Raw genomic sequence first — 25,221 nt, forward strand, 5'->3', positions numbered from 1 at the left:
AAATCTGATGAAATAAAAGAAGGCACTATGCTATAAAATGCCATTTGGAGACTAAAGCAAGGTTTAAGCACAAAGAGATACGATTGATTATTCACCTGTGTCTCTAACTTAAAGGGCTCACTGTAGCACATCTATACCATATATTTCATACACCTTTTAAAAATCCATTATAATCCTATATGCATGTCTCATAAGGATATATATTTTTTGTATATGGCTAATTCATAATTTATAAACATCATTAAATATATTATCCTGTTTGATACTAAAAGTTTTGTGAAAGGGTAGTAAATATTATTATGGCTATGTTACAGATGAAAAGCCAAAGACTTCAAAAGTCTCAATGACTTACCCAAGAAATTATTTAGATATAATATTGGTGACCTTAGCCATGAATCTATTCTATTAGATTTGGAATGCATTACCCTTACAAACCTAAGGATAACAGCACCAATAATTAATAGAGTAATAACTGATCTTTACTGAGTCCTTACATACCAGACACATGATTTAAGTAATTTACTCCACATAGGATACAACCTCCAAGATATAAATACAGACACACATACACACACAATATATAAATGAAAATACCTGAACAAAATATTTACAAATGCTGCTTTATGCACTGGGTCTTCCTTCTGGCATATATGTTTATATGTGAGTGCTTGTGTATTATTAAATATGTACAGACATTCCAGAGATCAGCCAGGACTGTCCTGCATATGCTGCTTCTTTAAGGGATACCATGTTCTTCTCATAAAGACATTGTAATTTTGTAATAGGAAAAGGAAAGATCAATGACCCTAGTGTACTTAATTGCATTAATAAAGAGTTTACAGGATCTAAAGGAGGAACTCATTACACAAACAATATATGAAGCTGAACATTTTTTCAAACTATTTCTCTAGTTGGATACAGAGAAGTGTCTTAAAAATAATTCTGGGGGGCTGCCCGGGTGGCTCAGCGGTTTAGGGCCGCCTTCAGCCCAGGGCCTGATCCTGGAGACCTGGGATCGAGTCCCACGTCAGGCTCCCTGCCTGGAGCCTGCTTCTCCCTCTGCCCCTCTGCCTCTCTCTCTCTCTCTCTCCTTTCCTCTCTCTTTCTCTCTCTCTCTCTCTGTCTCTCATGAATAAATAAATAAAATCTTTTAAAAAAAGAACAGTTCTTTTTAAGATTTTATTTAGTTATTTGAGACAGAGAGAGAGAGAGAAAGAGAGAGAGAGAGCAAGTGAGGGCACAAGCCCGGGAAGAGGCAGAAGGAGAGAAGCAGACTCCCCACAGAGCAGGGAGCCAGATGTGGGGATCAGTCCTAGGACCCTGGGATCATAACCTGAGCGGAAGGCAGATGCTTAACCAACTGAGCCACCCAGGCACCCTTAAGAATATTTTCTTAAGAGTCTACTCTCACACACACACACACACACGCATATACATATATATACATATGTATACATATACACACACACAAACACACACACACTAGTCAGAGATTGTAATATGTAACAGTTATTCTGGCTTTCCTCTTGGTTTCTCTTCGATTTGATTAAAAAAAAGTATTTTCAATAATATTTTCTTCTTATGTTAACAGAGAATTTATGTTAAGAGACAGGAGAATAGTAGTTACTAGGGCCTGGGGGTGAGAAAATTGGTGAGATGTTGGTCAAAAAATACAAACTAGAAGATGAATTGGTTTTGAGGATCCAATGCCCAGCTTTGTGGTTACAGTTAACAACACTGCATTATGTATTTGAAAGTTGCTAAGAGACGAGATCTTAAACATTCTCACTACAAAATGAAATGATAAATATGTGATGTGGTGGAGGTGTTAGCTAACTCCACACTAGTAATGACATTGCAACATATAAATGTATGAAATCAACAGTAGATACAGCTTAAACTTATACAATGTTATATATCAATTATATCTCAATTTTAAAAAAGGAAAAAAATTAAGTATCAAACTTGGTAAGTTAAATTTATATTGCATGTCTGGATAGCTCAGTAGGTTAAGCATCTGCTTTCAGTTCAAGTCATGATCCCAGGGTCCTGGGATAGTCCCATGTCAGGCTCCCTGCTCAGCAGCGAGTCTGCTTCTCCCTCTCCCTCTTCCTCTCCCCCTGGCTTGTGTTCCCCCTCCCTCTCTTACACTCTCAAATAAATAAATAAATCTTTATAAAATAAATAAAAAATAAATTTACATTAATATAATTCATAAGAATTTTTTACAAAAAAGTATAGATTTATGATTACAGTAAATCTATTTATATACATATCTGTATACATACTGGCTACACATATTCATATGTACATATACAAATATACATATGCATATATTATATACAAATTTAAAACATAGTTTATTGGTGATCAGCAAAAATCTTTTAAGTATAAAAATGTAACACATTAGGATATGATGCTATGGTAGAGATGCAATGGAAGTACAAAACTGAGGGGGAAAATGAGGTAAATTTTTCAACTGTTAACAAATTATTATGGTATTTCCACTTTACTGGATATATTTGAAAAAAGCATATAATTATCTTATAGTAACATTTATTATGTACAAGCAATTACATCTTTGCAACTATTCAAGCTCATACCAGAAAGCTTTAGACATTTTTAAATATGCAAGAGGGATGTAGTTTTTAGGGATACATTCTAAAAAAGTGCTCAAAATCATTGATTACATCATTTCTGCTAAAGTACAGATAATACAAACTTCTGGTTTCCTTGTACTGAGTTGTACAGAACTATAAACTCTAGAAATGGTGCAAGAGGCAAGCAAAGAATGTTCATATCAGCCTTATTTATAATAGCCAGAAACTGGAATCAGCCTGACATTCTTTAACAGGTCAATGGTTCAACAAACTGTGGTATACACATACCATGGAATAATACTCAACAATAAAAAGAAGCAAACTATTGATATAAACAAAAACTTTGTTGAATCTCCAGGGAATTTTGCTGAGTGAAAAAAAATCAATCTCAAAAGGCTATATAACATATTTCGTGGGGCATCTGGGTGGCTCAGTGGTTAAGCATCTGCCTTTGGCTCAGGTCATGATCCCACGGTCCTGTGGGATGGAGCCCCACATCGGACTCCCCGCAGGGAGCCTGCTTTTCCTTCTGCTTATGTCTCTGCCTCTCTCCCTGTGTCTCTCATGAATAAATAAATAACATCTTCTAAAAAAATAAATAACAATTTTGCATGACAAAATTTTAGAGATGGAAGACAGAACAGTGGTTTCCACAGTGTGGGGATAGGTGTGAAGCAGAATGGAGGTGGATGTGGTTATTAAAAAGTTAACAGGAGAGATCTTTATGGTATTGGAACAGCTGAATATCTTGACTATGGTGGTGGATACAAAACCCTAAACACGTAATAGAATTGTACAGAACTTAAAAAGTTAACACGCACAGATACATACACACATACACATCTTCCTTCAGCCCCTTCCATCATACTTTAAGAGAGCAGCGTTGTCTTTATTTTGCAAATGTGATAAGCAGCTGACCTCTGATAAGAGAGGGCATACATTATGGGGATAAGACAAAATTCCTGTTTTCAAAGGAAGAAGTATCTTCAACTCTTCTCTCTATATACAGTACAAAAACAAATCTAAGTGCAACTCATAGTTATATCAATGTGCAGAATGAACCAAAAATGGCAATAGTTAAAATAAATTGTAAAAGGTAAATTAAGGGGGTGCCTGGATGGCTCAGTCAGTTAAGTGTCTGCCTTCGGCTCAGGACATGTTCCCAGGGTCCTGGGATCAAGCCGCTTGTGGTCTCTCTTGCTATCTCTGTCACTATCTCTGTATCTCTCTCTAATAAAATCTTTTTTTATAAAGTAAATTGAGTATTTGTAATAGGCTAATAGCTTATCCATTTACTATCATGTGTCAACTGTTTGATTTCTTTATAGAATGCAGTGCTGTGCTTAATCAGAACTTCTCAAAAACATGGAGAACCACATAACTGCAGGTCTAAATTTACTTTATAAAAATTTTTAAAATGCAAGGGAAATGATAAAAAGGCATGTCTAATAGAAATATTAATACTAATATTCCAATATTAATTCTGCTGGTGTTAGACAAATAGACACAAAAGAAGAATATCTATGGAATCACATTTTGCTAAGGGAGAGGTGGCTTCATATGTGTATGAATATGAATAAAAAATACAATTTTTCACACTAGTCTTAACAGGTAATTTTATGATGAACAAAAGTACACTTTTTTCAACGTAAAATGAAAATGGCAATTTCCTGGTCAAATAAATAATTTGTATCAAAGTTAATCTCCAAATCAGTTACAGTTGATCCTCAGACAACACAGGTTTGAACTCAGTGCACTTACATGCAGATTTTTTTTATAATACAGTACTATAAATGCATTTTCTCTTCCTTATGATTTTCTTAAAATTTTCTTTTCTCTAGCTTATTTTATTGTAAAATTACAGTATATAAGACATATAACATACACAATATGTGTTAACTGACTGTTATCAATAAGACTTCTAGTCAACAGTAGGATATTAGTAGGGAGAGTCAAATGTTAATACACGGATTTTCAACTGCACGAGGGTTGGCAGATCTAACTCCTACATTGCTTAAGGGTCAACTGTACTTACTTCTGTGTTATATTCATTATATCAGTCCACATTTTTCAACCAATCTCAAAAGAGCACAATTTAGATTTTTTTAAGTCAAACATCTGCATTATTTAAAATTTAGTGAAGTAATCATGGCAATAATTAAATTAAATTATGGATACAAGTTCACAATCCATTTAAGAATATAGTCATCATAAAAATAGAGAGTAGAATGGTGGTTACCAGAGCCTAGGGCGTGGGGAAATTGGGGAGATGTTGGGCAAGGATACAAATAGGGAACTAGTAGATAAATAAGTCCTGGAGAGCTAATGTGCAACATAGTGATTATAGTCAACAACATCGTATTATAAACTTCAATGTTACAAGGAGATTAGATCTTAATTGCTCCCACCACAAAAAAGAAATGGTGACTATGTAATGTGATAGGGGTATTAGCTCTCCTTAGATTGGTAATCATATTGCAATATATAAATATATCACACCAACATGCTAACTTAAACTTGTACAATGCTTTGTGTCAATTGCATTTCAATAAAACAAAGAAAAGTAAGATGAGAAGGAGCAGCCATTGAAAAAGTATAGTATCAGGGAAGTCAAGAGAATAAAGTGGCACAAGAAGGCAATAATGGTTAATAGTGTCAAATGCTGCTGAGAAATGGAGTAAGGTAAAGACAGGAATTACCAACAGATTGGCAACACGCAAGAGGTAATTCACTGGAAAGCTCAGGAAGACAACCTGTCTGGGGTTTTGAAGTGAGAGTAGAATGTGAGACTGTAAAGACAGTAATAGAGCTTTATTTAATAAGTTTTGCCATCAAAGGTACCAAAAAACATGGTAGAAATAAAATAGGATGTGAGCCAAGGGGAAAAAACAGAATACATGCAATTATTGAATGTTTTTATTTAAAAATACCAGAAAGCTTGGGGTACCTGGGTGTCTCCATGTGTTGTTGGAATCTTGATTTAGGCTCAGGTCATGATCTCAGGGTCATGGTATTGAGCCTCGCAGGAAAGGCTCCATGCTCAGCAGGAAGTCTGCTGGATATTCTCTCCCTCTCTCTCCCTCTGCCCCTACCCTGCTTTCATGTGCCCTAGCTCTCTCTCTCTAAACTAAATAAGTAAATAGCTCTCTAAACTAAATAAGTAAATAGAGGTGCCTGGGTGGCTCAATTGGTTGAGTGGCTCTTGATTTTGGCTCAGGTTATATCAGAGTCATGGTATTGAGCCCAGTTGTGGGCTCAGCAGAGAGTCTGCTGGAGATTCTCTCTCTCCTTCTCCCTATGCCTTTCTCCACCCCCGTGCTCGCTCACTCACTCTCTCTCTCTGTAAAATAAATAAATCTTTAAATAAAAATTTTTTAAAAATTAAAAATACCAGAAAACCAGTCCTCCATTTGTTTTAAACACCACAGTTTCTTAAAAATTTGTCCTTTAAGTTTGGCTGTAAGGAAACTATGGACACAACAAGCCCTATTGTCCAGAGAAAATACAAAATATTACTTTGACCCTTATTTTCATTTGAAGAATGCTGAAAACGTCAGCATAAAATATGGAGAATACCTACCCAATTAGAGGGATCTCTATTGTTTTATTTCCTATTGAAATAAGTAGCTGGTCAAAAGTGTCTTCATCTTTATCTGGATGGTATTCCACCATCGCTGTCATCTGAAGTCCAGAAGCAAGTGCTTTATCCAGATTGGTCAACATCAATTTGAACTTTAGTGGAAGGAAAAAAAAAAATCAAATGAAACATCTTAACTCCTAATACGGAAATAATGTGAGCAACAGCAGTTAGAAGTATACATTATTTCAAGAGTTAGGTCAATAAGTTAGGTCAAGAGTTAGGTCAATACATAGACAATATTCCTTCCCTAAAGGCAAAGACTTAATTACCATATATGAATGTGTCAGATTCTAGATCCTGCAGATATGCTTTTAACAGAACATGGACTGAGGGACACCTGGGTGGCTCAGCGGTTGAGTGTCTGCCTTTGGCTCAAGGCATGATCCCAGTCCGGGAATCTAGTCCCGTATTGGGCTCCCTGCAAGAAGCCTGCTTCTCCCTCTGCCTATTTCTCTGCCTCTCTCTCTGTCTCATGAATAAATAAATAAAAACTCTTAAAAAAAAAAAAAAGCAGTACATGGACTGAAACTGACAATGCAGTCAGATGAGAATCATGTAAATGCTCATATAGACTCCTTTCGAAGTCTGAGGTACTTAAATAGAGAAAAAAGGGAGAGCAATCTAACAAAAATGTTGCTCAAACATCTATATATACATAACACACACATGCTTACATATATACATATGTATGTATACACATATACATATAGCATTTTTAAAGATTTTATTTATTTGAGAGAGAGAGCAGGACTAGGGGTAAAGGCAGAGGGGGAGGGAGAAGCAGACTCCCTGCTGAGCAGGGAGTCCCATGGGGAGTGCTCAGTCCTGCAACTCCAGGATCACGACCTGAGCTGAAGGCAGACAGTTAACCAACTGAGCCTCCCAGACACCCCCATATAGCATTTTATATAGTTTTTCCATGGGGATTTAGAATCCATAATCTGGAGGAAATATAAAAAATGAATAGGGCACCTAGGTGGCTCAGTGGTTGAGCATATGCCTTTGGCTCAGGTCATGATCCCAGGGTCTTGCTTCTCTCTCTGCCTATGTCTCTGCCTCTCTCTGTGTCTCTCATGCATTAAAAACAAAAACAAAAACAAAAACAAAAACTGAATAGAATAAGAAGGTTTTATTCCTTATTTTCTCCAACACTTTCATTCTTGTAAACCATTTGCTAGACTCTAGGAAAAATATGAAGGGAGAAAGAGAAGAACTACTATGTGTTGGACTCTCAATAAGTCAAGCATTTTTTTTTTAAATTTATTTACTTATTCATGAGAGACAGAGAGGCAGAGGCACAGGCAGAGGGAGAAGCAGGCTCCATGCAGGGAGCCTGACGTGGGACTCGATCCCCGGTCTCCAGGATCAGGCCCTGACTGAAGGCGACGCTAAACCGCTGAGCCACCAGGGCTGCCCAAGGTCAAGCATTCTCCATCTCATATCTCACACCATATAGTTCTGCAGTCCTATAAGGCTGATGTTAAGGGTCCCAGAATATAGAGGAGGAAACTGGGACTTGTAGAAGTTAATTAATGTCTAATGTCACTCTGATAGTGAAGATTCAAATCACACATCTATCTGACTCTAAAGTGTAAGCTCTTTCCCCACAACTAGAAAGAGTCCCTCTCCTGAATATATAATCTCCTTAAGGAAGTAGACTATATACCCCTAGAAAGTTAAATAATACAAGCCAAGGACTAATTAAGTGTCTTATGGGTAAATGAGACATAAGTAATGGAAATCCATGAAAAAAACATGATTATTATGGGCCAGAAAGGAGTGTACTTGGCCTAGGTTTAGAGAATGGTTGTGAAAGATGAGCAAGTAAGGTGCTCCCTATGGGGGCAAGAATATCTCAGATGCAAACAGAGAAAAAAATAAGCAAAATAGGGGCACCTGGCTGGCTCAGTAAGGCTCCCTGCTCAGCGGGGAGTCTGCTTTCCCTCTCACTCTGCCCATTCCCCTGCTCATGCTTTCTCTCTCTCAAATAAATAGAATCTTAAAAAAAAAAAAAAAAAGAACAAGCAAAATAGTCTCCCAGCAGGCAACTAATAAGCTACCCTTGCTGGGCAAAGAGCTTCAATCAGTAACAAGGGAGGTCTGTTGAAATTAATTATTCAGAGCTTTTCAAAATGCCAGGCTGAGTCTAAGGAGTACTTTCCAGCAATGAAGGACATAGGGCAGTGGAGTGATTTTGTTGAACAGTCTGAAAGCTTCATATTTCCAGCAAACTTCTGATACCTTAAAACCATCACAGTCCAACTCTCAAACCCCCTGCAATTACATAACAGCAAGAAGACAAGCGATCAATTATTCCCTGCATAAGCCTTGGAGTGTTAGAAGTACACAAATCGGGTGTGACTATCTTTAAAGAAGCTGTATCTTCAAGAAGAAAAACCAGGACGGGGAGCCTGGGTTGCTAGGCCCATTAACTGTCTGCTTTCAGCTTGGGTCATGATCCTGGGGTGCTGGGATGGAGCCCCATGTGGGGCTTCCTGCTCAGTGGGGAGTCTGCTTCTTCTTTGCCCTCTGCCCCTCCCCTGCTCATGCTCACTCTAAAATAAAATCGTTTCAAATAAATAATTTTTAAAAATTAAAAAAAAAAAAAAAGGGAAAACCAGGGCTTCAGCAGCATGTGCTCCTGGTCAAACTACAAGTTGCTGAGTCCTCTGAGCTGAACACAAAGGTGTATAAGGCACCATCCCTACCTAGGAGCTAATGGTAGGAGGCACCACTGAGGTAAAACTAACATTACTAGACGTCATGGGGACCCAAGTCCAAACTATAATAAATGTTTATTAATTCAACTGGTATCCAGTAAAGAAGAAATAATTTGGAGATAATATGATAAGATTTAGAGAGTAAAAGAGAACTCACTTAGACCCTCAAAGATGGGTGAGCTTTGGAAAAGGGTGATTCTTGCAGGAGGTGGGAATGAAAACATGGGTCAAAAGAAAAAGGAGTCTAGGGGCGCCTGGGGGGTTCAGTCAGTTAAGCATCTGCCTTCAGTTCAGATCATGATTGTGGGATCCGAGACCCAATTCTGCAGTGTAGCTCCCTGATCAGCGTGGGGCTCCCTGCTCTGCGGGGAGCCAGCTTCTACCTCTCCTCCCTGCGTGTGCTTTCTCAAATAGATAATAATAAAAAAAAATCGTATCTCAATCTCACTCTTATTTTAGATCATGTATATGAGTGAATGTTTACTATGATCACCTGTTATCAGGAGACTTGATATAGGAAAGGATAAGAATTTTTGACATGTAAGTGATAAATATGTTGATTTTTTAGTGGAACATTCCTAATGATAAATAGTATTGAATGCAGCTGGACTTATAGGTACAGAAATAGAAAGGTATCTATGATTTTTTGGTTAAAATGACATATTTGTTTGTATACACATAGGAAAATGTATAGTAGTGATTAGAACAGCAAGAAAAAGGCCTTTCATGTTCTACTTTCTACACTTAAAAAATTTGACGTACGATTTACCTAATACACAAATCTCGAAGGTAAAGTTTGATGAATTTTTATATAAACACACCCATGTAGCCACCATTTGTGTCAAATCGTAGAATATTTCCACCACTCTAGAATGTTCCCTTAAGTACCTGGAATAATCACACCATGGGAGTGACCACTGTACTGATTTAATGATTTAAGATTTTATTTATTTATTTGAGATAGAGAGGGAAAGAGCGTGGGGGGTGGGGGAAGGAGGGCAGAGGGGGCTCTATCCCAGGATCCCGGGATCCTAACTCGAGCCGAAGGCAGAACCTTAACTGACTCGGCCACGCAGGCGCCCCAAGATGGAATTCTGTCCACTATGAAATCAGAAGATGGGGACAGCGTCTCAGAACATTAATTTTGCTGATGACCTGTACTGACACCCCCCTCCCCCAGTTTCTAAGTCCTCTGAGGGTAGGGCTGTGTTCATGTTATATTCCTCACACCTACTGCCTATTACATAGTAGGTGTTCAACAAATGTTTGTTAGACTACGGAATAATAAACCTTTCCACTCTCCTAGAGTATCTCAGGCGCTTCATGGTTCAAAGGGTGGTTAATAGAGCATTTTGTGGATGTGACTCTGCAGTGTGTAAGCATGAATTCTGCGCTGTTGGGACCCAGACACGGGACCCCCCTCCCTTCTTTCCAAACCCAGAAGGATGAACTTGGGAGGTTCCAGGTCGACTTTTCCTCGCCCTGTCTCCCCAAACCACAACACTCACAAAACAAGGCAAAGCAAAACAAAAAGGCTATAGCACACGTCAGCACCGAGACCTAGATCGCCGCTCGCTCCGGGGAAGGTCAATCCTGCCCCCACTCCCGCAGCAGCCGGACGGCCTCTCTCGGACAAAGCGGCGCCCCCCCGGCCCAGGTGGGGAGGCGTTCTCGGAGCCCCCACTCTCCTGAGGTCCTGCTCCAGCACCCCCCAGTGTGTTACCTGCGGCTTGAGGGGCTCCTGAAACCGGATTTTCTGGTTGGAACCGCCGAGATTGTGCACAGTAACTGGGAGGCGGTACACCCTCCCGGCCAGCGCGTCCAGGAACTTCACCTCCGAGGGGGTCACCCGCAGCTGCACCTCCTTCTTTAGAGCCTCCCCGTCCTGGGGGACCAGGGAGCCCCTCTCGGCCTCCATGGTGGCCCCCTGGGTGACCCGCAAACGGCAGCTGACTCGACCTACCGAGGGCCCGCGCGGACGCCGTCGCTAGGCAACCGACGGACGCCGCGCGCTCGCCCAGCTCCACCCCCACCCCCGGTGCCGCCTCAACTTTGCGAGTCGCTTTCGCGAAAGGAGAACGCGGGCGTCGGGGAGAGAACGCGGGGATGCAGCTGTCACCAGAGAAGCTGGAAACGTTCTAGGACAGCCCAAATCCCAGAGCCATCTCACTTTCTCAGGGCCTGACAGGATTTTAAGACGGCCCTGGGGGTGGGCGTTTTCCTGGACCTCTCTCAGGACAACGCTTGAAGAGCAGTGGAAGTGATGTGCCCACCGAGTCTCTTAAAGCGGCAAAATGTAACAGGAACAGAGGAATTCAATGGAAGCAGAGTCAGGCCCCCTGGGTGTCCCGCTCCTCGGCCTTTAGGCTATCGTAACTCAAACTCTAAGAGCAGTCCTCTGGGTGTTTTGTTAAAATGCAGATTTTGTTTCAGCAGATCTGGGGCAGGACCTAAGAATCTCTATTTGTAACAAGGTTCCAGGTGATTCCAACGCGGCAGGTCCAGGGAACACATACTGAGTACAGAAGCTTTACAAGTTTTGTTAACCACTCTAGGTTTGGGGGGACTTTTAAAAGATTTTATTTATTCATTCATGAGAGACCCACGCAGAGAGGCCGAGACATTGGCAGAGGGAGAAGCAGGCTCCCTGTGGGGAGCCCCAAGCGGGGCTGGATCCCAGAACCCCAGAATCAGGCCCTGAGTCAAAGGCAGAGAGGCTCAGCCGCTGAGCCACTCAGGCCTAACTCAGGTTAGGCGTCTCTAACCACTCTAGGTTTTAAATTTCTTCATTTGTGAAACCAAGATGCTGCTCAGAAGACAGAGATCAAAACTCTTCATCTCTAGTTAGATGAGCACCTTTCCAGCAAGTCCAGATTCACACTGCCCAGTACCTACTCTTTCTTCATTCTTTATCTGCTGTGATGGTTTTAGGGTTTTTTTTTTTTAATTTTTATCTATTTATGATAGTCACAGAGAGAGAGAGAGGCAGAAACACAGGCAGAGGGAGAAGCAGGCTCCATGCACCGGGAGCCCGACGTGGGATTCGATCCCGGGTCTCCAGGATCGCGCCCTGGGCCAAAGGCAGGCGCCAAACCGCTGCGCCACCCAGGGATCCCGGCTTTAGGGTTTTAAAACATTACATGAGTGGTATTTCCCTGCTTTAAATCTCCCTCTTATCATGACATTACAACATGCTGCTTCTATGAACCTTTACTAATTTGGAGTCAAGCTCTGCAGATATATTTATATACTGTGTAATTACACATATATTTATATTTACAAAATATATAGATATATAAATGTATTTGTACATATAAATATATATATATACACATATATATATGTATATATATATATTTGCTGTTTTCATTTCCTCCTTGCTATTGTACATAATTTTCATTCTGAGAGGACTGGCCTTTCATCTGCTGGCCAGTTATTTATCCCTCAAAACCACCGTTTTCCTTTTCTCACCAACTGTTGCAGCCCTTTAAACAGCTCTCAAAGTAGATACTGAAAAATTCTACTAGGGATCATTCTGCTTATTTCCTCATTGTTATCCTTTCCTTGGTATTTAGAAACTCTATCCACCATGAGAGTTTCCACTAGCTAAATATGAAGTAAAATGTCTGATTTCTAGTTCACATGGCAAAATGTAGACTCCATAGATAGCAGTTACATTTTCTCTTAAATTCAGATTAGAAGAATGGTCAAGTCTGCAGTGGGCATTTAGAAGGTCTCTCCTGAACTTCCAAGTCTCCATAACTGTATAGTTCATCATTCATTATAATAAGGGGTAACTTATTTATCCTATTGGTACTGTGGGAATCTTGGAAAACCCTTATGGGAAAGACTTTGAAAGTTTTTTTGAAAGAGGAGTCTGAATACAATCCAGGAAAATCTATTATAGTGGTTAGAGTAGTGACTGAGAAACAAGAGCTATTGAGAGAAGATAAACAGATCTTCCTTGAACACAAGACTATTAAAAATTTGGTAATTGATGTGTTTAAAAAATAATTTGATGGTGGATAGTCATAATGAAATTCACTAAGGTTACATATGATTAAAGTTTCATCCAGATAATGAAAAGCCATGCCAATGAGAATAAACTGATGACACTAATGCCCAGATAGAGTAGAATAGCATGACTTGGATAACAGTGACAAGGACCAAGAATTCTTGTCCCATTCAAGGTACACCTAGCTGGATTAAGAATCAAATTGACAAGAGACAGATTAACATGAGACAATCAAATTTAAAGCATACATACAGGGAACCCACTGGACATGGAAATTCCAAAGACAGTCAGGCAAAATGAGGTATATATGTCATCCTGAACTGAGGAGTAGGGGTAGGGCTCTGAGACTTCAAAGGGAAGGAATGTACCTCACAGGGTGGTAAGAAGAGCAGATGTTTGGAAATTAGATGTTTCTCCTGCCATACAGATGGATCACCCAAATAAAATTTATCTCTGCTAATAACCATTATTCTGTGAAAAACTCTCATTTAGATTCCTCTATGTGGCTAAGGGAGGGGCAAAAGCTTCTCTTGAGTCCACTGGTCTCAATTGCCTTCAGCCCAGAATAATCTTCATGTCAAAATAGCCATCATAGGGGCAGCCGACCTTCAGCCCCTACCGTTCCTTCTTCTGAAACTTTCCGGAAGTTTCACATACTGAAAGTTGAGCTAGTAGGTTGTATTATTTCATTGAACCATCTCTTAGTCCTCACAGTAGGTCAATTCAGTCAAACTTATTTCAGGAGGCAGTGATGCAGGTGTATTCCTAAAGGTAGGCCTATGGTTCAAGTAATCAGGGATTAAATAAAAGATAGGTCTATGGAGACAAAAGAAAAATAATGGTTATTGATTGCTTCAAACATTAAGTCAGTTTCTGAGTTCTGAGGGTAGCCAATTGAGAAGACTTCTAGATGTCTTGACTTAAAGCCTCCAGATAGAGTGAGGGCAAGTAGTGGCAATCCCACAGATCTTCCTGGTTTGTAGTTCAAATGTCTGGCGATCTCTGAGTGGTCTATTGAGCAATAGGCATGAAGATTATTTATGAGCTATTGTGGGGATTTCTCTGAAGTTAACACCAAGTCATATGTATTTAGTTTGCAGGACTTCAGGGGAAAAGGCAGTTTTAATTCTCAAATGATTCCAAGTCAGAAAAATGGGAGAAAAATCAGAATGTTAGTTTGAAGAGTTCTGGCCAGTCATTGGGGCACAGTAGAAGAAATCAGAATCTAGTCCAGTTTAGAATGAATAATATTAAAATCTAATATCCCCCCCAAAGATATATTATTGAAATATACATTCTCTCTATAAATTACCCTCATTTTTAACAAAGACAGCCAAATTAACACAAATTTGTTTGCAAAATAAGTCATTTCAAAAAACCGTAGCCTTTCTCTCTCAAGTAAATATAATCTTTTTAAAAATTTAAAAAATAGATAAAAACACACACTCAAAAAAATCCCATGGCCTGATTATTTGCATAAGTGCAACAAAAACAGTGGTTCATTATATAAGCTTTTAAAAACCTGCTTTGCTGGAATTTTTCATAAAGAATCGCTAGATTGAGATTTTAATAGCCTCTCAACACCAAAAGCCAAGCCAAATATTTGCCATCAGACTTTGCCTGTAATACATTTAGATTTGGATGAATTCCTCTTTTTGGAGGTCCCCAAAATATCCTGAGGTTCCTGCACCTGCCAGGAAGTGGACTTCTATTTTTTTTAAGGTTTTATTTATTTATTCATGAGAGACACACAGAGAGAAACAGAGACATAGGCAGAGGGAGGAACAGGCTCCCTGTAGGGAGCCTGATGTGGGACTCTATCCCAAGACCCCCAGATCACGACCTGAGCCAAAAGCACCACTCAACCACTGAGCCACCCAGCTGCCCCAGGAAAAGACCTTCTTTGCTCACCTGGTAAGGCTGCTGGGACCTCTGTAAGCAAGGTATCAGGCTGAGATTTCCAAGGGTCTTTATTGGCTCCATAAAGTCAACCTTAGTTCTTTAAAGCTGTCCGGTCATATCTGAGATTGTACATGTCATTCACCAGTCAAAGCCTTGGTGAAATAACCTGGTGTTTCCGATTGTGTCCTGTCATAAGGAGAACAGATTCTTATTGAACTTATGCAAATAAATATATTGCCATAAAAATATGAGAGTTCTCTCTGAGAATTTCTGAACTCTGTAGGGTTCACGTAGGGAGAAAAAGTAAATGTTCCAATTTGTTCACAAAGGTATATTTTATCAAATTGCTGTAAGTCTGCTTAAGAGAAAAAGTTTACTTAAATCTGGAAAAAATAAAACATTTTTTAAAAGTCAGCAATGTTTCAAACAAGAGGTCTTAAAAAGTTTAGTTATCTTCTTCAGTTCATTCAATCCGTGTTATTAATTATTGTTCTGCTTCACTCTATCTATGAGCTTCAGAAATTTTTACTTAGTTCAGTTTATGATCTTAAGATTATCAGAAACCTGTACTCCGAGTTTTTTTCCATGAGTTTCATTGAAGGTGAAGCAAACTGCAGGGAGTTTTTGTAAAGGCACTTGAGTAAAAGTATAACTGTCTGTAAATGATAAAAGACTTAAATAAAGCCATGGTTACATATATGATTAGAGATCATTACAATGAAATTGACAAATTTGGCTATTTTTCTGACATATCACTTCAAGATAATGATATCCCAAGATATCAGATTGCTAGGAGTTTCATATAATTCTTAGAAGATTTATTTTAATATATCTTCATAAATATAAGAGGGTTTACTATAACTTCTTGAACAATGTTGCCTTGTAATTTAACATACCCAATAAGCCTATTTAATTTCTCACATTTTTTAAATTTTTAATTTTTTTTAGATTTTATTTATTTATTCATGAGAGACACACAGAGAGAGAGGTGCAGACACAGGCAGAGGGAGAAAGGCTCCATGCAGAAAGCCCGATGCAGGACTCAATCCCAGATCTCAGGGATCATGCCCTAAGCCAAAGGCAGACACTCAGCCACTTAACCACCCAGGCGTCTCTCACATTTTTTTTTTTTTATGTTCCAGTAGTCCGCTGGACATTTTTGGCTAGATTGTGCTCAAAAGACTTCATGTTAAAATCTGATTTTCGGAAGTATGTGAAAAAATATAAAAAGTTTTGAACATTTGATTGAATAGGATCACAAATCATTATGAAACAGTATTTAATTATCCATTTAATCAAAGACACAATAAAATATATCAAAGGCAAAGAGAGGTTACATAGTTGTGAGCAAAATTTTGCTCTTTTAACATTCAGACTCAGTTTTGTTAAACGAAGACCTGAAAAATATAGGAAATTATTTTAACAAACAGAATCATTGTGTTTTAGGCAGATAACTTAAAAATTAAAGAAAAACTTTTATTTATAATTTCTTATGAAGGTGTTAGGGAGGAAGAATTTACTCTGCCTTTTAAGGTCCCTCTAGTTGGACTAAAAATCAAATTGTCATGAGACAGATGAGCAGGAGAAAACCAAATTTAATACTGTGTACATATGTACAGGGAATCCACATAAACATGGAAATGCAAAAAAAAAAAAAAAAAAACAGGCAACATAATGCTTATATAAACGAAGGAGTGGGATAGGGGTCTGAGGATACAAATGGAGAGACCAGTAGCAAGAAGGTGAAAGAAGACACATGGAAAACAAAGTTTCCCCTATTATGCAAATACATTTCTTAGGTAAATAAGAATCTCTGTTAATAGCTCCCTTCCTGATACAAGCAGTTGAGGGGAAGGTAAAGAGCTTTTCCTGAATCGGCTAGGTTTTCATTACTTTTAATCTAAAATAATGTTCATGCCAAAGTGGCCGATCTTGAGGCTGCCTATCCTTGGCCCCTAGTAAGAGCAGATCAATATTTCAAAGAACTTCATACTTTTAAGAACAAGAAAACAAAAACTTTGAATCAATGTACTTTTGAAATTAAAACACATTTATTTATTATTTTTTCTTTAAGTTTTATTTATGTATTCTTGAGACACACAGAGGGATGCAGAGACATAGGCAGAGGGAGAAGCAGACTCCTTGCAGGGAGCCAGATGCAAGACTCAATCCCAGGACCCCGGGATCATGCCCGGAGCCGAAGGCAGACACTTAACCACTGAACCACCCAGGTGTCCCCACATTTACTTATTTAAATTTATCTTATCATTCTTTCTCTCCCTCTCTCTTTTTTCACTTTTTCTCATTTGTTTCTTAAATTTCACCTATGAGTGAAATCATGTGGTATTTGTCTTTCTCTGACTGACATATTTTGCTCGGCATAATACTAACTCCATCCATGTTGTTGCAAATGGCAAGATTTCATCCTTTTTAATGGCTGGGTAATATTCCAGGGTGTGTGTGTGTGTGTGTGTGTGTGTGTGTGTTTCTTTATCCATTCATCAGTGGGTGGACACTTGGGCTATTTCCATAATTTGGCATTGCCCTCCAGCCTCTATCCTAGCCAAGTCTGTTGACCTTTAAAACTCTACTTTTTAGGAGCACCTGGGTAGCTCAGTGAGTTACGTGTCTGCCTGTGACTTAGGTCATGATCCTGGGGTCCTGGGATCAAGCCCAACATCTGACTCCCTGCTCAGCGGGCAGTCTGCTTCTCCCTCTGCCCCTCCCTGTCCCCATGGTCTCTCTCTCTCTCTCTGTCTCTCAAATAAATAAATAAAAACTTTAAAAATAAAACAAACTCCAGGCTTTAAGCCCTGCTGGTTGCAAGAACTCATGAAATTCAGTCCATCTTATTTTCCAAGCCAGTGGCTCTAGGGAAATGTTCTTGGGCTCCTCTTTCTCCCTTCTCTGTGACCAGGGCTTCCTCCCCTCTGCAGCAACCAGAATCTGTTTCTCCCTTCAACCACATCTTGGCACTTCCTACCTTCTTCAATGTGGCGTCTTGTCTCCCTTTAGTTGTAGAGTTTGTTCTGTCAGTTGTCAGGTCTATTTCTAGGGTATTTAGGATGACTTGATAGTTATATTCGTAGGATGAAGGGAGCCTAGGGTCCTCCTATTCCACTGCCATCTTCGTGTTTCTCCCCTCTTTATTTTTAAAAGTACAGAACAATTTTGTTCCAATATCCTGATCTTTTATAATATTCACAAACATTTGGACTGGAATAGGTAAAGTTTGGCTATTGGTCAAGGTAGATGGGCTTTAACTTGTTTTTAGAGATGTAGTTCTGGTTTTGTAGAGATTTGTGAGGTAAAGAAGTTGTTCCTAATTCCCCAAAGATCTGGGTTGCAACATGAATATCAAGAGACTGGCTCATCTTTTTAATGAAATTTGCTTCTTTATATAGGGAAAATTTTTAACTAAAAGGGGGAACTGAAAGCTTTATGCTTTTGTAAAGTCTGTAAATCATTTTAACAAAAGCCTTTTTCCTGAGTACATAACTTAACCTTGACTTCTGTTAGCCTCTGAATATTGGCCTTTTGCAAATCACGTGTAGGAAGGCTCAGGAAAAATTCTGATCATCTATATCCTCTGTGAAGGGAAGATTGTAAATATAGTCAAATAATCTAATTACTCTCTAAATTCAGTAGGATCTTCTGAAAGGAGAGGTAAAAAGTCTTTATAATTTAAAAGCTCTGCTGCTATCCAGAGGACAAGAATTTTTTTTTTTTTTTTTTTTTGCAGTGGGAGGGTTCTAGGATATTCCTGCAAAGGAAAACCTGTGTCTGACTGAGCTTGATTACAGAGTCCTGGAAAATAGAAGCACAGTGAACCTTATGGCCAGTCTTGGGTGCTTTTATTAAATTCATTTTCTGGCTTTCAGCATTTACATGAGCAACCTGTATACTTTGAACCTAGAGATTTGGTTAAAGTGATCTCTCAGTATTGTAAGGAAAAGGAAGTTAAAATAGGCCTATGTGGCCAGATTTTAAGAAGGGGAATTTATATTGGATGGGGACATTTCTTTGTGTCTTATGTTTATATTGTTCTTTTATCTTGTCAAGGGAGTCCCTAAGGCCAACCATTATACTAGTAAGGCAATTGAGAGTTCTATATTTTATATATATATGGCCAATATAAAGTATTCATCATCTGGTCATTGATGAGTAGGGTCTATTAATAGTGGCTCAAACCAATAAGCCTTTTAATGGCTTAACCCAAAATGCTAGAGATGCCCATGGGCATAGATGATGCAGTCACCCTGATCCAATAGTTTACTCCCAAAATTAGTCTAAGAAAGCAAAAGCCTTTGTTGCAAAGGTGGTAAGGATGGTATAGTGAAATTGGCACCTCTCGTTCTCCCACGAAAACATGAGATGCCTCCAGTCTCAGACCTGCTAATCTGTGACACAAGGCAGACACTTCTGGAATGGGACATTCAAACACTAACAAGCAACAAATGTTGAAATAACAAAGCTTCCTATGGGCTGGAACCTCTCATGACAAATACCTCTGAGAGCTGGCACAGCCAGACAGAGAGGAGACAGTTGGATCCCTAGTCTATTTGACTGGCCACCGATGTGCACTCCAGTAAGTGCACCCTATGGATGGTGGAGACCAAAGAGAATATCCTCACTGGTCACATAGCCAAACTCTGGACACAGACCAAAGCAAAAGGAAAAATCTAGCATCTTTATCTAAGCCTTAGGTCTCGTGAAGCCACACTAATACCTAGGAGGGATGTGCTGCCAGGCTGGGGACTCTGTTGTTTTACGATGTACCTCATTATACAGAGGTTTTCTTGAGGTTGGTGAGGCTGGATGCTTGGTGTCTGGGCCTATTTGGAAAGCATAAGCAGAACTATAGTTGTATTAGTTGAATTATTAATTTAGCTCCATGTTGTCTTATTCCCTATTTAAGTTTTATGCACCTCTTAACCTCATGCACCATCTATCATTAACTTTGCCTTTTTTAGCCCTACTCCCTGTTTACCCACTGATTGTAGAAACTTAATGGGGACTGGACAGTAACATTTCTCTTAAAATTATCTGATATACCTGATTATACCAAGTTCCAAAAGTCACCTCATTGTTCAGAAGCACACACAGTTCTAGTTGTTTCTTTTTTTTTTTTAAGATTTATTTATTTATGATAGATGTAGAGAGAGAGAGAGAGAGGCAGAGACATAGGAGGAGGGAGAAGCAGGCTCCACGCTGGGAGCCCGTCGCGGGACTCAATCCCAGGACTCCAGGATCGCACCCTGGGCCAAAGGCAGGCGCCAAACCACTGAGCCACCCAGGGATCCGGGCTCTAATTGTTTCAAGGGCTCCCTCTCCAAAGGTTTCAAAAGATGCTTCCTCTCATATATTCACCTCCTTCCCCAAGCATATATAAGCTGTCCCTAGGCTCATGAGGGCAAGGCAGCTTTGGGAATGATGCCCTGACTTCTTGCTGGGCTGTCTTTCTGATAATAAAGCTTTCTTTGCTTCAAAACAGGTATCTCAGACACTGGCTTACTGCACATCAGGTGCATAGACAAGTTTAAGTTTAGAAACAGCTGGTAGGTGACCGAGTGTCAATCCAACTTGTTCTGAAACCAATTTATCTTATCACAGACATCTTCTTGAGCTGGCCAGTACTCTAATGAAGTGTTCGACTCATGCGCACCAATTCTGTGGCTTTGGGTGCCAAGATGTCCTGCAGCAACAGGTGACAAACAACAGAAAAGACACAAAGGAAAACAAAATCTATCTCCAGTAGGAAATGGGTCAATAACCAGAGTATTCTACCAAATTTTAGCCAAAGAGTTGCTTAGCCCAAGGAACTAGTTCCACAAGTATTTTCTCCTGCTAATCTAAATTTAGAAAGAGAGAAAAAAGACGCCTACCATGTAGCTATATCAGACTCTGCAGATACCCAGATACCAATTCCGGGAGGCTGATACAGTAAGAAATCTCACTTTCTGCCTATTGTGTGTCAGGTGTCTGAAGGATCTCTCAGCTGCAGCAGTGTCCCAGGTGAGCAGTGTTCAGTGAGTTAAAGTATCTTACCACCTGTGCCAACTGTTGGAGAGCAAGAATTTCTGTCCTCTGCAAGGCTCCTTCCAGCTGGACTAAGAATTAAATTGACATGAGACAGAGTTAACAGCAGAAAATCAAATTTAATAGTGTATGTACTGGGAATTTCCATGCCTGTGTGGATTCCCCATATGTATGCTATTACATTTGTTTTTCTCCTATGAATCTGTCTCAACGTCAATTTGATTCTTAGTCCAGCCGGAAGGACCCTTGGAAGGGACAGGAATTCTTGTTCCCCAACAGCAATAACATGAACTAAGAGAAAAACAATCCATTATTTTCACACGCATATAGTGAATGACAGAAAGCCACCACTGACCCTGGCCAAAGGATACAAGCTTCTCAATTGTTAGTAACAAGTGTGTCTTACTACATGCAGACATCTATTCAGAGATTGCTAATAGTGCTCTGGAATCCATTTTCCCCTTCTATCATGGTAGAAATTTTCAATATGCATATGGCTATACATTTTTTACATTTTACTGCCTCCTTTGCTGCTGGACATGGCCATGTAAATAAGTTCTATTAATGGAAATGATGTGTGCCACTTCTGAATTGTACCCTTGAAGTGGTGTCTTAAGATGATGAAAGATAGCTCCTCCTCCCTCTTATCCTACTTTTCTGGCTCACTGCAAATATTGTAGTGGGCCATGTGATCACTTAAAGATCAAATAAGAATGTAGAAGAAGACTGAGCCCTGGCAAAACTGCATAGTAAAGCCACCAGCCCTGCTGGGATTTTTGAGACTTAAAACTAAATCTTATTTAATCCACTGTTGGTTTGAGTCCCTCTAGAAAAGCCGAACCTGGTCAATATAGACAACAACACAGGCCAGGAACTGAGATGAGCATGTTCCCATGAAAGGGACAAGCTGCAATAACACCACTTCAATAGCCTGAGCATCGTAACTTTTGCAAAACCTTGTTTTATTTTATTTTTTTAATTCTGTTTAGAGATTTATTTATTTATTTATTTATTTATTTATTTATTTATTTATTTATTTATGGGAGACACACAGGGAGATAAGAGACACACAGGGAGAGGCAAAGACATAGGCAGAGGGAGAAGCAGGATCCCTGCAGGAAGCCTGATGCAGGACTACATCCCAGGACCCTGTGATCACAACCTGAGCCAAAGGCAGATGCTCAACTACTGAGCCACCCAGGTGTCCCTGCAAAACCTTGTTTCAGCCATCTGAAACTCCTGCCAACCCTTCCCACCCCCTCAAACTGCTGTGGCCACTCTGGTTTTGCCCCTCCTGCTCACTGGACACAAATACTCAGTGGCAAGTAATACCTCGGGTTGTTGAGTAATTAGTTTCCTGAGTGAAACAATGAATTTAAGGAACAAGAAGAATTCAAAGCACTCTGGCTGTTTTGAAGATGGAAGGGTCTACACGAGGAGGAATGGAAGGCCTTATGGGGCTCAGAGAGACGTCCTGGATGAACAGTCAGTGAGGAATGGTGTTGGTTTGCTGCCTGAAATTTGAAATTGCTCCCCTGCCACCCCTCACAGAAAGGGCAAGGAGAGAGGGAACGAAGAGGCAGGCTACTCCAGACCAGTAGGGGGCAGGTTTAACAAGAAAGGAAGACTTCTGAGGTTTGTCTTGGGCAGCTACAAGATGAGTAGATCTCAGCAATTGCCCTCCAGAATCTTAGTGTATATAGAGGCCTTCACAGAGTTCAGTCTTCCATTTGTATCCATAATCGCATTTTTCTGTTAATGATTAATATATTGGGGATCGCTCCAAATTTTTATTATATTATTTTTTACTCTGGTTCTTCTGTTTCAACATGCCCTGCGTTTTTGCTCTTTGCCTTTGTCCTACCTTTCAATTCTATCCTCCTCGTTTGTCTCTTTAAATTTATGCTTTGGCCGAAGTAAAAAATGCCATTTCTTTCTAGCATTTATTTAAGCGTTCAGTATTTGATTGGTGAACCGCAAACACCAGTGTTTTAGACAGGGCTAGTTTCATAGTAAAGGCTCTGTATCAAATTTTATGAGGCTATAAGATATTGATGTCTATTGAGTTATAAAATGCAACCACCATCAAATCGGGACCTGATAAATGTGACTAGTTGATGGCTGAAATCAATGTGAAAGAAAGTCCCAAAGCGGTGATTATGAAAGCTATTGTTCATCAAATGATTCAAGACTCTTTCAATCCTCAATTCATTTATCTTGCTATCTGTACTCTATTTCGTGTTTGACCCCAGTGAATCCCGGAAACTCTTTTGTATTACTTATTTGAAATAGAATAAAAAATCTGTTTCCAAAGGACTTCTGAGACTGCAAAATAAATGAGACAATTAAAAAACCCATTCTGTAACCAAAGGGGAGGAAAAACCTGTAAAACAGGTAATGAAAAAAATCTTTCCAATTACAGATTCTAAAAGAAATATATACCTATGTATATACAATTTGATATATTCATTTTCCATAGGCTTTCCTTATCTATAAGTTTGTAAGTAGCTGATTTTTCATTATAAAGAGCAAGTCTTTAAAAGGACAATGACTTTTTGAAACTAAAGTGCCAGGATTTCCAGCAATTCCTGCTTTCAGGGCAAGCCTGGGGAAGTGGGGGGTGGGAAAAGTAAAAGCTCTGTTCCTCTTTAATTGTTGGAGAAAATATAATTGGTTGTATATCCAATTCCATTATATAAGTCAATATTGCATAAAATGCCTTTTTGAACCCTCTAAGAATATAGCAGGAACTCTCTTCTATGCCTGCCTCCTTGTAGGAGGCTTTGAAAGATTTCTTATTTTGTCTCTTCCTCCTCATCTCCAGCATTCCAGCTCCCACTTCTTCTACATAAGTTCAGTTTAACTCATGTCAGGAGGCAGTGATGCAGGTGTGTTCTCAAAGTGAGGTCTATGATTCGAGAAATCAGGTATTGAAAAGACATTTCTATGGAAACAAAAGAAAAACAGTGGATGATGATCGAATCAAAACATAAATCAATTTCTGAGTTCTGAGTATAGCCAGTGGAGACTTCTAGATGTCAAATTCGAAGCATATTCAGATAGAGTGAGAGCAGGCAATGGAATCTGACAGCTCTTCCTGGTTTCCAGTTCAAAAGCATCTGGTGATCTCAGAGTGGCCCACAGAGCAGCAGGCCTGAAGATTGTCTTATATATGAGCTATTGTAGTAATTGCCCTGAAGTTGATATCAAATTGTTCATATTTAGTTTTCAGGGCTTCAGGAAAAAGGGCAGTTGTAGTTCTCAAATGTATCCACCTCAGAAAGGTAAGAGAAAAATTAAAATGTTTGCAGAGTTGTAGTCAGACATTGGAGGACACTAGAAGAAATCAAGATCTAGTCCAGTTTGTAATAAACACTATTCAAATCTAATATTTACACAGGTGAGTTACTAAAACATTTTTCTCTCTCTATAATCACCCTCCTTTCTACCAAAGATTGCCAAATTATTACTAATTTGTTTGCAAAACGTGTCTAGTTAAAAAAAAAAAAAAACTCAGCCTGCTTATTTACACAAGTGCAGCAAGAATAGTGGTTCACCAGGCTCTTTAAAACCTGCTTTTTGGGGCACCTGAGTGGCTTATCCATTGAGCTTCTGACTTTGGTTCAGGTCTTGATCTTAGAGTCCTGGGACCAGCCCTGCATCAGGCTTCCTGCTCAGTGGGGAGTCTGCTTCTCTCTTTCTCTCCTCCTCTACCCTTCCACCCACCCATGTTCTCTCTCTTTCTCTCTCTCAAATAAATAAATAAAATCTTCAAAAAAAATAAATAAAACCTGCTTTGCTGGAACATTTCATAAGAAATCTCTAGACTGAAATTTTAACAGCCTCCTGAGGTCAGAGGCCAACCCAAATACTTGCATTAAGATTTTGCCTGCAATATTGATAGATTTGAATGAATTCCACTCTTCTCGAGGTCTCCAAAATACTCCAAGCTTCTTGCATCTGGCAAGAAGTGACCTTCTTTATTTATCTGGTAAGGCTGCTGAAAGCTTTGCAAGCAAGGTATCAGGCTGAGAATATTAAGGGGCTCTATTGGCTCCATCAAATCAACCTTAGTTCTTCAAAGCTGTCTGGTCATATCTGAGTCTATACATGTCTTTCCCAGATATGATATTCCAGTCAAAGCCTTGATAATATAACCAGTGTTTCCAATTGTATCCTGTTACAAGAACTGATTCTTATTTAATTTATGCAAATAAATATATTGCCATAAAAAGTATGAGAATACTCACTGAGAATTTTTTAATTCTGGAGGGTTCTGGTAGCAAGACAGATCAATGTTTCAGT

At 39.3% G+C, this 25,221-nt stretch overlaps 1 protein-coding gene across 5 annotated transcripts in view; it reads right to left on the bottom strand.

Moving 5' to 3' along the window:
* The window catches only part of CFAP47 (cilia and flagella associated protein 47), a 502,530-nt gene extending 491,559 nt beyond the window's left edge, over window positions 1-10,971 (bottom strand). For 3 of the 5 annotated variants that reach the window (XM_072815366.1, XM_072815367.1, XM_072815365.1), the window contains exons 1-2: window positions 10,684-10,960; window positions 6,181-6,332 (exon numbers count right to left, since the gene is read on the bottom strand). In XM_072815366.1, the coding sequence (XP_072671467.1) occupies window positions 6,181-6,332; window positions 10,684-10,878 (347 nt within the window). In that variant the 5' untranslated portion in view covers window positions 10,879-10,960. Of the gene's footprint in view, window positions 1-6,180; window positions 6,333-10,683 lie in introns of all 5 variants that reach the window. The other 2 variants (XR_012026084.1, XR_012026085.1) reach the window with 2 other exon arrangements.
* Between the last annotated feature and the right edge of the window lie 14,250 nt (window positions 10,972-25,221).

This window comes from Canis lupus, chromosome X (assembly GCF_048164855.1).
Source record: "Canis lupus baileyi chromosome X, mCanLup2.hap1, whole genome shotgun sequence".
Taxonomy (NCBI): domain Eukaryota; kingdom Metazoa; phylum Chordata; class Mammalia; order Carnivora; family Canidae; genus Canis; species Canis lupus.